At 38.1% G+C, this 17,690-nt stretch overlaps 1 protein-coding gene across 2 annotated transcripts in view; it reads right to left on the bottom strand.

Moving 5' to 3' along the window:
• The window catches only part of MYH15 (myosin heavy chain 15), a 147,864-nt gene that overhangs the window by 75,682 nt on the left and 54,492 nt on the right, over window positions 1-17,690 (bottom strand). For both annotated transcript variants that reach the window (XM_072722453.1, XM_072722454.1), the window contains 8 exons: window positions 17,544-17,661; window positions 16,525-16,648; window positions 14,797-14,933; window positions 10,808-11,063; window positions 6,460-6,702; window positions 5,250-5,426; window positions 3,449-3,594; window positions 424-514 (listed from right to left, as the gene is read on the bottom strand). In XM_072722453.1, coding sequence (XP_072578554.1) covers window positions 424-514; window positions 3,449-3,594; window positions 5,250-5,426; window positions 6,460-6,702; window positions 10,808-11,063; window positions 14,797-14,933; window positions 16,525-16,648; window positions 17,544-17,661 — 1,292 coding nt within the window. The remainder of the gene's footprint in view (window positions 1-423; window positions 515-3,448; window positions 3,595-5,249; window positions 5,427-6,459; window positions 6,703-10,807; window positions 11,064-14,796; window positions 14,934-16,524; window positions 16,649-17,543; window positions 17,662-17,690) is intronic.

Genomic DNA, 17,690 nt, shown 5'->3' on the forward strand with positions numbered 1-17,690 from the left:
TTGCCTGTTAATCACAAAAACTAATCATTATAAAAAATTAAATTGCTAACACTGAATGCTTTCCATGGATCAGGTTCTATGCTTACCACTTAAATGTTCCATTGCATTTAATAATATTAGCTCAAAGTTGTCAGGAAGATTAATAACCAAAAAAATAAATACCGAGGCTTTCAGCACAATGTTTGGTTCACTGCAAATATTCAACAAATTATCTATGTTGTTATTATGATAAGAAAGCCTAAGTTGAAAAAGTAATTTTCCTGAATCACATTATCTGGGGAATGCCACACTTTACCTTCTTAACCACTGCTCTCTTCTGCCTCTATCCATAGTTGGCTAAGGGTCTGGACACCCTGGCAAAGCGTTTGTTATCACCCATGAATCTATATACAGCTACCCACAGGTATTTGAATAAACAATCACCTGAAGCTCTTTAACCATGTTCTGAAGCTGAGCCACCAGGCTTCTCTCCTTCTCCACCTTTGAATTCATCTGATTCATTTCTAGTTCTTTCCTGTGAGGGACAAACATATTAAGTGGAATTGTTGAGATTGATAACATTTGGCTTAAATATTTTTAAAATTATAGTAATGACACATGAATTCATTCTCATTGTAAAAACTTAACTATTATATCTTTATCTGGAACCTCCTCAGCAATGACACCCAATCTTTGTTCCTTCCCTACAGATAAACACCAGTGGCAATTTGGTGTGAATCCTTCCAGACATTTTTCTAAGTATTGACATACATTTGTGTTTATATATTGGTAGAAATAGTTTCACTTTCTTTACTGTGAAAGGCATAATGTGGCTTCTGTATTTATAGTTCTATAACTTATTTTTAGCCCAATGACACTTTGGGGGTGTTCCCATGTTGGCCCACACGTAAATTATTTCATTTAAAAATTAACTGTGACATACTATTCCATGACTTAGGCATGCTGTAATTTATTTATCCATTTCCCTATTAGTAAGAACTTAAGTTTTCCCCAATATTTTCCTTCTATAAATAACACTGTTCATATCCATTCCCCCTTGTACACATGTGAGTGTTTCCTTAGAGTGGATACTGAGCAGGGAATCTCTGGGGCAAGTGTAAGTGCGTGCTTAAAAATATATAACCCTGCCCTTTGCCCTCCAATAGCAGTTTGAGATTCTTCTTCCTCATTTACACTTAATATTAGCATACTTCTAAATTTTTCCTAGCCTTAGAGAAGTTAAAATGTTTTTCTTTTTATGTCTTTGTTTAACAGTAAGGCAGCATCTTGTCAACTACGAGGATTTAAAAATGGTCCATAAACCAAATAAACTACTTGGTGGTGTCCTTTAATCATTGATCTGCCAGGTTGTTCATATAATTATTGAACTATAGATTTCCTGTTAGTATACTTATTTATTTTCTGACGTCTGCTGCAAATATTTCTCGCATCTTATATCACTTGTTCTGATTTTACTTATGCTGGCATTTGCCACTTAAATGTTTAAAATTTTATATCATTAAACGTATCAAAATATTCTTTTCCTGTCTCTGGCTTTTGACACTTATTCAAGAAAACTTAACCTGCTATTTTCCTAAGACTTATCACCTATATTGTCTTCCAATGATTTTTGTTGTGTTTATTGTGGTAAGAACATTCAACATGAGACCTACCCTCTTAACAAATATTTAAGTGCATAATATGGTAATGCTAACTATAGGCAAAATGCCGTACAGATTTCTAGAACTCAGTCATCTTGCATAACTGAAACTGTCTACCCATTAAATAATATCCCTATTTTCCACTCCCTCCAGCCCCTAGCAATCACCATTCTAATCTGTTTCTATAAGTTTGACTGTTTTAGATGCCTCATATAAACAAATCATGAAGTATTTGTTTTTCTATGACTCCTATTTCACTTAGCATTGTATCCTCCAGGTTCATCTATGGCGTCACATATGGCAGGGTTTCCTTCTGTTTAAAGGCTGAATAATATTCCACTATATGTATACACCACATCTTCTGTATCCATTTATCCATCAAAGGACATTTAAGTTGCTTCTATATCTTAGGGATTGTGAATTATGCTTCATTTTCTAATGGTTTTATAGCCTTGTTTTTACACTTAATTCTTTAATGCAACTGGATTTTGTGCATGTGACTAGTGAAAGTTAAATTTCTACCTCACATCTCAGAAAACGAATAGCTAATAATCTCAGCATCATTTATTAAGTACTCTCTATCCAGTCATCACTGATTTGAAATGCTTTCAATGAAATACGTAATACCTTTATCATGTATTAAGTTTTTATATATGCATAGGTCCATTTAGAGGAAAAGTTTTAGAGTTAAAGTTGTACCTTTCTGAAAACAGAAATGCCAGAGCTCTTTGACTTATGGCCTACAAGGACATGGAACATCATTTTCACTTTTCTGAACTGAAACATCATCTTAAAATTGAATGCTCAGGGACCTCTATCATGGTTTCACCGTTCCATACATTTATGGGATTACTTATTTCTTCTTTTTCCAAACACCTATCAAGTCCAGTAACTTCTTAGGTTATTAATCAAGCCTGAACATGAGCATGTATGATGGCAACTCATGCACAAAGACAGAAAGACCAGGAGCTCATAACTGCTCACTTGACTCCCTTCTCCTTCTGGCTCCAGTGATGGATGTGCTCCTAGGTTTACCCTGACCTTACTTCACTCTTGGGCCTCGCTGCCTCCTGCTCTTATTTGATCTATTCCCAATAACTTGAAAATCCCTAATGGTTAGAATTAAGTCTAGCTCAGTAGGGGATGAGAAGAGACAAAAGGAGAAAGTCCATTTCACTGACTAATGAAACTAGACTGAGGGGCCGTCTTGCCCTGAATCCAAGGGAGCTGAAAGCTCCACTCATTTTGATTGTTATGTTTTGCTTTAAACTTTAAAATTTAGTATTTTTTAGGGTAAATTACTTGATAGAAAAGGCTACACAAATAACAATGAAGTTAAATCTGGCCAACTTTTTAAAAGTTATCAGAGGCTTATGTTGAACTTTATATTAGAGATTGTTTTGTTTTTATTTATTTTTGCTTTATCTGTTTTGTTTTGTTTTTACTTTTTATGCCATTACACTCATCATGAGTAAAAGAAGTAAGCCATTTTTATTTTTGGACTTGTATTTTGGACTTGTAGCCTCAAATTTCAATAATTTACATCTCATATGCCTTACACTTTTCTTTCCCATCTGCTAGTCAGATACCTTCTCACTCATCATCTTCTAGATTATGCACTGACTCTCTTTTTTACAACCATATAATAAAGTCCAGAAAAAAAAATCATTTCTTTCCTAGGTTTGTTATCTTCCCCTTCAGGTCTTAAGACATCTGGCCCTGGAGTCACAAGGATAAATGACATGAGAGAGCTGTTCCTTCCAATCTAAGGTCTTCCCGAATGTCAGGTCAACAGCAAGGTGGCTTACTCGCTCAGCTTTCCTGCTAGCTGCAGCTGGCTGCTCTCCAGGTGCTCCATGCTCTTGCGGTGCAGCTCAAAATCGCCCTCCAGTTTGCTCCTCTCCCTCTCACAGTTCATTCTTGCTTTTCTCTCCCGCTCAAGGGCACCCTCAAGCTGACAAAAAGAGGTATTAAATAATAGCCAAATACGTTGGTAAAGTGTATACTTTGCTAGATGTGTTCATTAACACTTATCTTCTGGAAAAAAGAAAGAAAAATGCACAGATTACGTAAATGTTGCCCAGTGATGTAGATGCTTTAAAATAAATATTGTGTGCATCGATAAGACAACAAAAATCTAGAAATTATGGTGATGAAGGACAACTTTGGAGATCACGCAGTATGAGCTCTGTCCTAAGGAAGGAGCCACTAATAAATAGCCAGTGAGCCCTTGTTTGATGGTTTCTCACTGCTGGGAAGCCTACTTCTTCAAACAGCAGCTCATTTCATGGGTGGATAAGTCCATTTACTCAGGAGTGCTTCCTCCTAAGAAGCCAAAATATTCTCTGTAAATTCTTCCCATGAGTCTAAGCTCTGTTCCCTGGAGCAACACCAAGCAAATCTGTCTCCACGCAATCATCTATGAATATGAGGCAGCTGATTTCACAGGCCCTTTCGTACACATCTCACATGGCATGACTTCCCTATCTCCTTCACCACCTTGGTACCCTCTTCTCATCCATATCATGATGTCATATCCTGGCTCCCCCCGAGGGTGGTTGGAATGTCCCAGTGTTTTCTGGATTAGTGTGGTCAACAATACTGAGGTTGGTTTAGCAGGAGGCTAGAGAACACATAAAATATGGCTGTTTGTTCACTGATACATTGATATGTTTACTTTTCAGCAAGAGAAGCTATTTTCTGTAACCAGCAAAATATAGGAAATTCAAATAGGAGGAGGAGGAATGAAGATTTCTAGAAAGAGTATGTAAGAACCTGAGAGCAGATGAACTCCAGGAGAGACCTAGTGTGTGTTTGTGAGAGAGCGAAAGAGCGAGCGTGCGCACACACACAGAGTAAATCCTCAGACTGAGGCTTTGTGAGACACACAATCCATGGAAATAGGAAGAGAATTGAGACAACTGATAGAAAGCATGAGGAAAAAGCAGCAAATAGTTAAGTAAAAAAGCCAGACCACCCTTGTCAGCAATTTTATAAAGGCTAAGCTTTTGCAACTTTGAGAGCGAATGCATATGCTCTACCAGCTGAGGAGGGAAGGGAGAATGAGGAAGCTACCACAAAGGGTGGTTTAAAACATCTTTATTTCCCAGGGTGTTTGGAGCAGAACAGGGACACCACCTTTAGAATCTGCCAAGTATTTTTCCAAGTCACAGCTTGTGATTTACATATCTTTCCATTATAAATAAGCCGCGGCACAGCACCGGAGACACAACAGGGCCTTTCAACTCATCTCTCAACACTAGTGTCAAGTAGAGAACCAGCTTGTCTGTAGGGCAAAACACCAGGTTCTGCGGGGGCTACAGGAGACAGTCAGTCACCTGCAGGGGTAACCCTTTATGATTCCTCTCGATGCTCTTCCCCCACTGCCCAGGGTTGTATGGAGGTTCCATTTAAAAACTGATTACACGCCGGGGCTTCTCATGCACTGGAGTGCTTCTGTGTACATCGAGAAACAGATAAACCTCTGTTTCCAAATAGTAAAGATACAAGCCATGCTAAGTTTCCCCCAAACTGTCAAGATAAATTAAGTAGAAATCAGAGGTTTGGATAGATGCAGATGGCTCACTAGCCAGACACAGTGCTACCTACCTCATCTACTTGCCGTTCCAACTTCAGCTTGGCTTTGCTCAGGCTGCTGAGTTTCTCCTCCTCTATGTGCAGGTCGTCCAGTGTCTGCTGATGGGCCTCCTGCATGACCTTGGCTGCTCTGGTAAGTTTGCTGATATCCTCATTTAGAGACTCTACTTCCTCCGTCAGGTTCTTGACCTGTGGGACGATGACAGTGACAGTAGCATTAGAGTTTCTACTGGGAGGGTGGGCATCATGCTAAGGGCCATCTTGTGTCTTTTCTGGTACAGTCTCAAGAGGTATCCAAGGTCATAAAGAACCAAAGTTAGCCAAATTCCCAATCTCCTGTTAAAAACTCTAAATTCACTTTTTCTTACACACATACACACAGAATGTGTGTTAAGGAATGGGGTAATCTGGTTAAGCAGGTATCAGGATAGCTCATTTGACGGCCAGTTTTCAGTGTGTTGTATTGTTATATAACAAGAACACCACTAAAGGTAGTTTTCTGAGTACTCAGGGGGCACATAGCAATCTTGTCATGTCTCAAATCCTGAGAGTGGCAATGAAAGAAGAGTTCCAGCTGTTAAAATATGCAAAAATGGAAGCTGTCTCTATCAGGCCCACACGCTTTTATGAAAGGGAACCAGTGGCACAAGAGTTGCTATTTAATCTGCCAAAATTACAGTGTCATTCCAGAGACCAGTTGTTCATCAGAGGTCGGAAACGGGCTCCTCAGCTAGTTTCAATTCATACACAGATGCGCAAGTTAAAATCCTCAAATGAAATGAACGGGATGTCAAAATCCTTAACTGGAATTAACATGACATCCTCAAGGTCAAACTTCAAATTAATCACAGAGCTAGAGGTTCAGACACATCCCAAATCACCTTTCAGTAAACTGCATCACGATCACTCTCCTTCCAGACAAGGATACCCAATGAAACTCTTCTGGTCTCTCCACTAGATTTCAGATGTAATAAGACTGAAACAAGTGAAGATGTTTCATTTGGAAAATTAAGTGCGGTCCCATAAGTTCGAATTGGAAATTTGAATCGGGACAGCACACAGGTCATCCGACCCTTCATTTCATGCTGGTTCCGATTGGGCCTGCTGTAAAGCTGCGGGCCACCGTGTTTATTCATTTAGGCTGAGCAAGTCTGATAGTGGAACCTGATGGGGAGTGGGACTGGCCCACTCCAGGCCCCCCTAACATTATCGAGAAAAGTACCTTGTGCTCCGTAGCACGCTTCTCCTTCTGTGACTTCACCAATATTGTTTCCAGGTCATCGATTTCTTTCTTCAACTCGGAACATTCATCTTCGAGCCTCCGCCCCCTGGCCGTCAGCTCGGAATTTATCTCCTCTTCTTCCTCCACTCGCGCAGACAGCACCTTGACTCTGGCCTCCAGCTGGATCTTGGATTTAATCAGTGACTCACACTGCTCTTCAACATTTGCCAGGGTCTCTTGCTCCTGCCATGATGAGGAGAAAATTGTTGCCAACAGCTGGAAATAATTTATCAGCTAGGCGAAAATGCTGCTTAACGCATCGCAAAGAGATAATTGCCTGCCCTGTGACCAGTACTTTCACCTGCCTTCCCTCAGCAGGTGAAATAATATTCCCAGTTCCCTGATCCTATTGTTGAGAAGTGGAGGAGTTGCTTGTGCTTGGAGGTGCTTTTGATCTTTCGGGCCATTCAGTAGATTAGATTACCTCTTCTAAAGCACTTAATAGAATCCTGGTGGCCTAAAGGAGCTAACATGCCTCCAAAAATCAGTGGCGTACTGCTTAATTCACAGCGTCTGGAAGCATCCACATGGGCATAGAGTTTGAGGTTGATACCTGTTCAGAATACAGTCTTTTAAGAAAGCAGTGTTCCCTCGGATACTAGAATATTTATATTATTGTAAGTGCCCTGATGCACTTGTTTTATATATGTGTGTATCTTCCAACAAGTAGAGTTGTATATTTTTTTATTTACAGGCTGAAATTTAGAATTCATAAATTTAACTTGCAGGTTACTAACTAGATTTTACTATTATTTCCAAAGAAAATCTTTTCCTCAATGATTCTGTCAGTGGTAAATTCCACAAGTTATACACCGAGTATAAAACAGTCTTTGTTTTTATCCTTTCAAAAATACTGCCTCTAATTCTCCAGTGAGTGACCCATTGTTCCTGTGTTATGGGTCAAGTAAAAAATGAAAGGGTCAATTGCCTTTTGGCTACAAACATGCTTTATAACTTTGAACCCCTCTAATTTGTCTCTTTTCGAGGCTAAATAAAACCCCTTCCTTGTAAGCCAGTTCTTAATTACAGTAGGTCTCCTTGCAACATAACTTCACATCTAGCTCCATCTTCCATCTCTAGACCTTATCATCCATTCTTTGCAATATGCCACTCGATTTATTTTTTTAATATTTTTTTATTTATTTGAGAGAGAATGCGGAAGTGGGGGGAGGGGCGGAGGGGGAGAGAGAAATAATTCTCAGACTCCCTATTGAGCATGGAGCCAGATACAGGGCTCAATCCCAGGACCCTGAGATTGTGACTTGAGTTGAAATCAAGAGCTGGCTGCTCAATTTACTAAACCAGCCAGGCACGCTCAGTAATTTATTAACTATCTATTTGCCTGGCTTCGGTTGTTTGAAATGTAAATTGGGGTAGTCACTCAGGAAAACAGAATGGAGGTTCCCCAAAAAGTTAGAAATAGAACTACCCTATGATCCAGCAATTGCAATACTAAGTATTTACCCAAAGGATACAAAAATACGGATTCAAAAGAGCACCTATACTCTGATGTTTATAGATTTATCAACAATAGCCAAATTATGGAAAGAGCCCAAATGTCCATCAACTGATGATTGGATAAAGAAGATATGGTGTATATAATGGAATATTACTCAGCCATCAAAAGAAATTTTGCTATTTGCAATAACGTAGGTGGAGCTAGAGAGCATAATGCTAAGTGAAATAAGTCAGTCAGAGAAAGACAAATACCATATGATTTCATATGTAGAATTTAGGAAATAGAACAGATGAACATAGGGGAAAGAAAAAAAGAGAAACAAACCATAAGAGACTCTTAACTAGAGAGAACAAATTGAAAGGCTGCTAGAGGGGTGGTGGGTGGGGAATGGGCTAAATGGGTGATGGGTATTAAGGAGAGTATTTGTAATGAGCACTGGGTGTTATACGTAAGTAATGAATCAATTCTATCCTTTAAAAAAAAAAGATGTTATTTATTTATTTGAGAGAGAAAGAGTAGGAGGCAGAGGGGGAGGGGGCAGAGAGGGAGGGAGAAGCAGACTCCCCTCTGAACAGGGAGCCCGACATGGGACTCAATCCCAGGACCCTGGGATCATAACATTTAGCCCACTGAGCCACCCAGGCACCCTCAATTCTACTCTGAAACCACTATTACACTATATCTTAACTAGAATTTAAATAAAAATTTGAGGAAAAAAGAGAAGAATAAGGCAAAATTCTAGGCCATTGATTTCTGGCTAACTGTTGAGAATGGCCATCTGCCCAACAAATGGGGCTCAAAGAGGCACAGATGGGGAAGGCATAGAATAGTAAATCTCCAACATCACTGAGGACCAAAAGAAAAGGGATAAATTCAAAACAAACAAAAATGTCAAAGCAGGAAGCATCTATGCAGATCAGAGTAGCTTTCAATGTTTGGGAAATAATGGGAACATTTGATCTTAGTTCACACCAGGTTGACAAGTAGAATGCTTATTTGCTCTATTCCATTCAGCATGTGTACTGGACCTGTCACCATCACTGAATGAAGAAGACAATCCAATCGACCATCATTGATCCCTTCATTAAACATGACAGCAGGACTTGGGGGCCAGCTGAGCAATGGTGTGGCAGGTTAACAGTAGGAACATCCTCTCCCTGATGGCAGTTATTCTCATGTACTCATAACATTAATTGGAATGGGTTCACTCAGTTCTGCAGTATTTTGAGTAAGTGATGGTTTTAAAAGAATCTTTATTTGATCCCTACTATGTTCAGCTGTGTTCCTTAAAAACAAATAATAATAAAACATATCATGGCTTTGTCAACTTTAAAAATCTCAGTTACATTTTGAACCCATCTCAGCCTTCCTAGGTTTGCTCAGGAACTGGCTTCCATGCGTTTCCCATGCTTCCCACACTGATCCTTTATCATGTATTCCAGGCTTTTACCTACCACCTCCTGCATGAGGTGGGTCCATTTCTATCTTCCATACCAGCTTAGGTAGTAGCACTGACCACTCTCTCTGTTGACAGGGAGAATGATGAAAACTGGGAGGCCTCTCCCACAAGCTGCACAAAACATGATACTATGAACAGGGATTTTCACAGTATGAATTGAAAGTAGGTTTAGAGTGGGGCCCAAGAATTTGTATTTCTAACAAGTATCTCAGGTGAGGCTGAAATACACTAAAATTCTAGAACCACTGTTATGTTAAATACATATCAGAAATATGGGTTTGGGTGAAATTCTCCTGCAAAATATGGCCTCTTGGAACACATGAATAGTATAGCCCCAAAATAAAAGAATAACTTGGTAAGTCTAAAATTATTAAATTTTCTCTGCTTTCTGTAAGTACAAAAAGCAGGAAAAAGGTGTTTTATAATTGTATTGCATAAATTGTATTATAAATTGCATATAATTGTATTGGAACCCAGTATTTTTTAACTTGGCACTGTGCTAAGTGGGGTGGAAAATATAATATCAGTGGGTAAAATCTCATCGCTGCCTTTGGGATGTTTGGGGATAACAGCAGTCCTGGTGGTTTGAGAGGAGGAATGTGAAAGGGAGTGAGTAATGGCACACTGGCATCAGATTGAAGATAGAGGCTCAGATGCCAACACCAAGGGTCTGGAGTCTATAATGCACATATTATAGGATCTGAAACTTATTCATCAGGGAAGCAACATGATGTTTGTTTAAGACAATGGTTCTCAATCCTAACTGGGTATCAGAATCACCCATATAGATTATTTGAACCCATTCAGGGCTTGCTTAATCAAAATACCTGACAGTGGGGTCTAGGCATCTTTCTTTTTTATTTTTTAAATGCTTCACCAGTAAGTTTGAGGCAGAGCCAGTGTTGAGAGCTGCTGCTTTAAGAATTGGACTGATTAGTGAGGTTGATTTGGACTGGAGAAGGGGAAATAGAGAGGCCAAAATCAGGAAAACCAACTAGAAGCATACTGCAATAATCCTGAAGATTTCAGTAAAGCTTTTCTCAGGATCTACTAAATCCTGTCTTTTGATTTGCTAATGAATCATAGAAAACTTAAATTAAGTCCCAGAGTTTCTTGGCTCCCATGATAGATTGTGCTGCTTTTATATAGTTAAAACCCGTCTAATGGTTTGTCCCCTTTTCAAAGACATCCTGCCAATGAAATCACTTCACTATAAAACAGGGTGTCTCCTTAAGTGTTCCCATTGTGTTTGGTGAAATTCTATAGTATTTGAGAAGCACATGCCTCATTTTTCTCAAGTGAACACTGCCTGCAAAACAAGGGACTCTAATTAAAAACTTGATTTGAAGACAAATGGTGGGGCCACTCACAGCCTGCAGCTGAAGAAGCAGGTCATTCTTCTCCCTGATGAAGGAGACCTGTTTTGCTTTCAGTTCTTCCCTCTGAGATTCTGACTTCTCCAAGGCTTTTTGCAGTTGCACACACTCTTCCTTCAGAGCAACTATCTCCTTTCCCATTTCAGCAGATTTAACAAGAGGCTTGATCTTGAAGAAGAGCCTCATCCAGGGCCAGTTCTTCACAGCCATGAAAACTCTTATGTTCCACTGGATCAAAAGAAGTGCGTCCCTAAATCAAGAGGGAAAAAGAAAAACAAGTTAACCCAGATGATATGAGAGTCATTTTCCCAATCCAGATCCTTAAGAAGCATATCTTCTGAGGAGTCATTAAAATATCTCATTAGTCTTCAAGGCACTTCTACATCTGGGCTCTCATTTGATTCTGGCAAAAGCCCTATGAGGGACTTCTTGGGCTAGCAATATTGTGGGCTAGATGTCCCCAAAATACTCCCACTGCAAACATCCTCTCAATGAGAGTGGAGTCTGAAAGAGGGTAAGAAAGAGGGAGCAAAAAAACTTTAATGAATGTGTGTATAGCTTGGCCACCTTCATGGAAGGTGGGATCCAGTTTTGGTATTGTAATGATTTATATTTTTATATCCACATGGATAAAGAAACAGGCTGAGACTTTCGAAGAACATCATTCTTAATGAAAAGAAAACTTTTTAAATTCACCACTAGCACAAAGTGATGTCAAAGAGAAGTACATCTGATTTGCTCTGGGCTTAGGATAAAGAAAAAATTCTACTCCAGAATTTTTTTTTATCCTAGACCAGTACCATTGGAATGTCTGAGGTTTAAATCATACTATCTGATCAGTGCAGATGTATGTAAGAATTTAGCATAATCATTTTTTATGCTGGTAATAAACACCCTTTGGGCTTTTGGGAAAGGAGAATGCAAAAGTGCACTGAAGAAAATACCCTCAAATCAAGCACTAGAGATTCTCCTAAAGTCTCTTAGTAGATGAGCTTACTCTTCAAAATTACAAAACACCTATAGAAAAAAAAAAATCAACCATAAGTGAGGGAGGGCAACTATAATAAAAAGTCTGATTATTCCCCCCCAAATTTTAAATAATTGAACAATCTGGTGGAGACCATAAAATAATTGTTAAAAATTCTTAAAGGCATAGAGGAAAGACTTAAAAAAAAAAAAACAAGAAATAAATGAGCCTTTATGATAAGAGGGCAGAAAGATTTGAAAGAGGACCAAATAAAATATCTGATACTGGAAAATATAGTCATTTAAATCAAATTCAGTGGAAGAATTGAGAAGCTGATTATACACACTGAAAAAAATTGTGAATTAATAAACCCAAAGCAAGTGGAAGGAAGGAAAGAATAAAGATGAGATCAGAGACTAATAAACTAGAAAGAAAAAAACAAAATGAAAAAAGGTAATTACATAGTCTATATAAGTATCTGACATAAGTGATCAAGAAAAAGGAGAGTAGACACAAATAAACAGTACTAGAAATAATAATATTCTAAGAATAATCTAGGATTATGTTTAGAAACATATAGATATGGTAGAGATTAAAAATCAGAATCTAGCAAATTGGAAAATTTAAAAGAAATGTACAGTTTTTTAAAGGAACATCTAAACCAATTCAAGAAGAGAAATCTCAATAGACCTATAACTGTTAAATAAATGGAATCAAAATTGAAAAACCCCATCACCGTTTCTACTTGGTTTAATAGGCAAATTTACCAACCATTCAAGGAACAGATAATCAAAATAAATTGTTTCATGTTTTGAAAAGAAGAAACATTCTCTAGTTGTCTTCTAAGGTTAAAGTCATCTTGATCCAAAGATAGATAACACAGTAGGAGAAAAAAATTACCAAACTTATTCATGAAGAATGTTGCAAAAATCCTTATAATACTATAACCAAATCCATCAATGTATAAAAAAGGTATTTTAAAAACAATATTCATGAACAATGTTGCAAAAATCATTATGATAATATTATAACCAAATCCATTAATGTATAAAAAAGGTAAAAGTCTATAGTAAACATCATCTTAAAAGGGAAATGATAGCTTTCCCCAAAATCAGAAATATGACAAAGTTTGGCAGAAGTTTTTGGAAGTCCAAAACACCACAAGTTAGTAATAATCTAGAGCAATGAGATTTTCATACACTTCTGATGATGAGTCAATTGGAAAGCATATTGGCAATATCTCAAGAAGATAAGTTGTGTGTAGGCTAAAATCTAATAATTCATACCCTAGAGAAAAGCTACTGAGAGTGTGGGTCTCACTAGCTGCTACCCACGAACTCTCAGAGCATGAACCAGCATTTTGAGTAACACTGTTCTCAAAAAACTCGTACAGGTGAAGGGGCAGACATTTACAAAAATGATGCTACAGAGCTGTTCCTAATAGCAAAAAGTCGTAAATGAGTTAAATTAACTTGAGCTGGAAAATGGATAAATAAATCATGGTATATTTATACAATGAAATACTATATAGCAGTTAAAATCCATAATCTAGCACTAAATTTATCAATATTAATAAATTGCAAAAGTAGTTCTGAATATAGAGAATGAATTTCAGGATAATATATACAGAATACTATATAAATGAAGACTCGAAATAGGCAAAAATCATCTTTTAAGGATATCTGCATATCTCCATAGGATTCAGATCAAAGCAGAAATATACAAGGGGCTTCAACTGTATGTTTATTTTTTTGTAATGTGAGCAACTACAGAAAAATATGTTAAAGGTATGAAAACATACCTTTATATGCTTCATACACAAAACATGAACGAAACATGGAATGACAACACAAATTCAGGATCTGGGGAACTAGGTATAGGATCTGGATCAAGGGAGAGATATACAAAGGATGTCAATTTTGCAAATATTTTTAAATTGTGAGCAATTATAGAGAAAATGTTAGGAACTCCTAAACTTTGATGATAAGCTCCATGAGTGCACATTAGAATATTTTCTGTATTTTTTGTTTGAAATACTTTATGATAATTGTGTAAAGCCATCCTGTGATTTAGAAGGAATGGATAGTAAAGACCTCATTTTACAGATGAAGGAAGAGAACTATATAGAAACTGTAAGACTTTTACCCGAGTTTACACAACTAGTCTTAGAAGCCATGTCTCCCATCCCCCAAATTCCATAAATTCCCATACCATACTGAGCACAATATCAGTCACAGAAAATTCTTAGGAGAGGTCTCTCTATTATCTTTGATATCACCATGTAATGATATTTTTCTTTTTTGGAAAAACAGAAGGATTTAATGATTGTCAATTAAACAAGTTATACCAAGACCTGTAGACTTCTCTCCAGAAGGTTAACTACACAGTAAAAAAAAAAAAAAAGCAACAACCGCAGAATCTCTTGCTCACAATCCCTTTGTTTGGAGATTTTGCTAGCTTACTTTCCATGACTCTCTTAAACAATAGGCAAGACCTACACCTTAGTGTCCAAATGTGTTGATAAATGTCCCCAGTGAACCTGCCTGAAATAAGAGAGTTATGATTACATATCACCAACAGCCACAATTTCTGACCCAGGGGAAGTTGTAAAGTGGTCGGCACACCTCCCCACTCTGCAGCAAATTTCCCCAGAGCTGGCTGTAGGATGCATGCAAACCTTTCCAGTTCTGCTTCTGTTATGAACTATGAGTCATGCCACCCTCAGAGACCCAGACTTCCTTGACTCTAAAGAATCCCTCTAAAGGGAAGCCTGGAAACAATACAAAAAATATCTGAATTACACTTATCCTTACTTGGATAAGGCAAAAAAAAAAAAAAAAAAAAAAAGCCCTTTATGCTCTGTTTGCGTTCCAGGATTTAATTTTTAAGTGAAGTCCCAGTCTAAGCAGGCTAGCAGCTCTTTACCTTGACCTATTATAAGACAATGAGATGAAGTCACACTGATTCAGGCACAGCACTACTCTAGCAGAAGAGGTGTAGGGGAGGGATATCCTACCTCTCTTCCAGAATCTTCTGGAACTTGATTCGCATCAATTTGCCCCGTATTCTGGCTTGGAACAATGTAAAGACTTTAGATAGTCTCTCATCTCTCATTGCTTCCAGTTGTTCCAGAAAGCCAGCTTTTAAAAACACCTAAAAGAAATAAGTTAGATGTTAGTTCCACTCATAATGGGTATTCATTAGATGTCTACCGAATGACTGTATGAACAACTGGTGTATTCATTGATTAGTCATCTGTCTTGCTAAGTTTTACTCAGTGTGTAAAATGTACATTCTAGAAAGTTTGGTTTTACAAATCTAAAGTTTGCAAAAATATTTTATTTAACCCTGTAGTTATTGCTCCCTATGGACTATTCTCCTCCTTACCCTGTTAATAATGTATAGGTTATTGAGGGAGCCTGGTTGAAGTTTTAAGACAGACCCAGCCAGGCAGTGCTCTGAAGTGCCAGACAGGGGTCTGCAAACTTTTCTGTAAAGGGCCAGAGAGAAAATATTTTGGGACTTTACAGCTCACATAGAATTTTCATAGACCTATAGAATCTTCTTCATCTCCTCTTTTCCTTCATTTACCTCCTCCTCATCCTTTAAAAAAAAAAAAACACCCAACCATTTAAAAACGTCAAACCATTTTTAACTAATGGGCCATATTGAAAATAGGTTGTGGGCCAAACTTAGGCCAAAGTTTGCTGATCTCTTTCCTAGAGAAAGTCATTTTGTCTTAGGCATGAAAGAATCCACATAAACACCTTTTCACGAATTATTAGCAATGGCCAAGATGAGGTGAGTGAGGTGTCAGGCACAAATTTTAAGGAAGCACTCGCTTTCAGGGTTGTATAAGTCAGTACTTACATAACCCTAATAGCGAGTGCCTTCTTAAATTTTGTGCCTTAGGAGGCTCTCTTGCCTCTTGCTAGTCCCAGTCTAGATTAGTAGTATACAGCAAAAATAATTAAGCCCACAAGGAAATAAAGGACGAGTAGTGGCAATCAGCAGAAATAATGACACCAGAAGCAGATTCTCAGGCACTCAAAATGTGGGAGTCAAGTACCATTTTATAGTCATGTCCTATGGAGCTCTTTTTCTGTGAGCTCTTCATCCTAGACCCTCCAATTCTCTAATAATTTGGTCTTTCCATGTCTGTCATTAGGAACCACCTGATGTCGACCATCAAATGAAACCAAATCTATTAGTCAGACATTTCCCATAATATATGGATCATACCAAAATCATCTAAGGCAAAGCCGAATTTAGCCAACCACATCTAAAGAACTTAACTATGGATTAATTTTTTTGGATAGTGAGGTTGACCTTAGCATTTTTAATTACTCATGCAGTCTTCTAGAATTAATTCCCTAAACGAGTACTTGCAGACTAATCCGTTCAACAGAGACAAGCAATTTATTCCAGTAAGTTGAATTTACCTTTTTCTAGCCCTGATGTCTCTGCACATATTCTAGCACACTGAGGTTGATTCAATATTTTATAGCTTGGCACAAACTTACTTAGATGAATAATTATAAAAATGTAAATGTAGTCAAGACTGAGGGCTGAAGAAGCATTGAGTTTTCTCTCAAATAGCATTGAAGTTTCCGCTTTCGACTGAGCTCTATTTGTGTTATTTGTGGTCACAAGAACTGTAGAGTGCCTTATCATGGATATTTTAGGATACACATTCTTTCCTCCCACTCTTTTCCAAATGCATTCTTCCTAGTTTTCCGGTTACCTTAGTGATTCCAAAGCGGTACTGGATATGGTCTATCTCCAATGAGCCAAGTAATTCCTCAGCTGCTTTTCTGCTGCTTACAAACCTACTCTTCGGAAAGGCTCTTGGGTTCAGAATGCAGTACCTGATTGAAATAGATAAAGAATAAATCCTGGGGTCAGGGAGGTCACATGATTCAAATAAAGAATAATCTGAACAAATGAGGTAAAGGAGGTACAGACTTGTACCTCTCCTATCAATATGTTCGATTTTCACAAAACTCTGGGCAATAATGAGGATACAAGTAATAATCTCTTACTTTGGCATAATAATTTGTACTTTTCATAGTCCCTTGGAGACAACATCATTTGAGTCTGCTCAATTAGGGAGGGAAGGAGAGATTGGGAGGCAAAGGGAGGGGAAGAGGCAGGCTTATGGATCTCTGTTGTACAGATAAGAAAACTGAAAAGCAGAGACATTAAATGTGTCTTCCAAGATTTCTTCACCCTAACAGTGAGCTAGCACAGAACTAGAAATATACCTCTTAACCTTGAGACAGGTTCCCTTTCTAGCCTACCATACTTGGTTCAAATTTGCTTGATGACCTATAATTTAGACTTTTGGAATTCAGAAAATAGAAAGCAGAAATGCCTCTCCTGCCACACACCCTGCTGGGTTCCTTTCTTTCACAGGCTTGCTAGTAAAGCAAAAGCTTGCTTGGAAGGCAGCTACGATTAAGTACACACAACATTTCAGAAATTCAATTCAGCCTCCATGTCTTTCTTCTGTATATATTTCTTCTATATGTGGGTCTATTATCCGTTAATAGAGATTTAAGGATATTACAGCTACATGGATGTTGGATTTAAGGGGAAGAAATAATGGAACTCTGTCGTCATATATCTCACCACCACCAAAACACATCGATCTGTAGTCTGGAGGCCATCAACCAAACAAACAATGCATGCCTAAACACTCAGAAAGAGAGGAAAACAGAATGGGCTACCTTAGGCTCCTCAGATCCTGGGATGTATGTTTACCTTTGTTTAAAATCAGCATATAGCAGTTGGTTCGGAAAACCTTCACAGCATATCCTGATTCCTTCTAAGACACCATTACAGCGGAGCTGCTGCAGAAGCAAGTAGGGATCCAACTCACCTGAAGCAAAAGGATCCTGTTCAGTCTGT

The sequence above is a fragment of the Vulpes vulpes genome, chromosome 1 (genome assembly GCF_048418805.1).
Source record: "Vulpes vulpes isolate BD-2025 chromosome 1, VulVul3, whole genome shotgun sequence".
Taxonomy (NCBI): Eukaryota; Metazoa; Chordata; class Mammalia; order Carnivora; family Canidae; genus Vulpes; species Vulpes vulpes.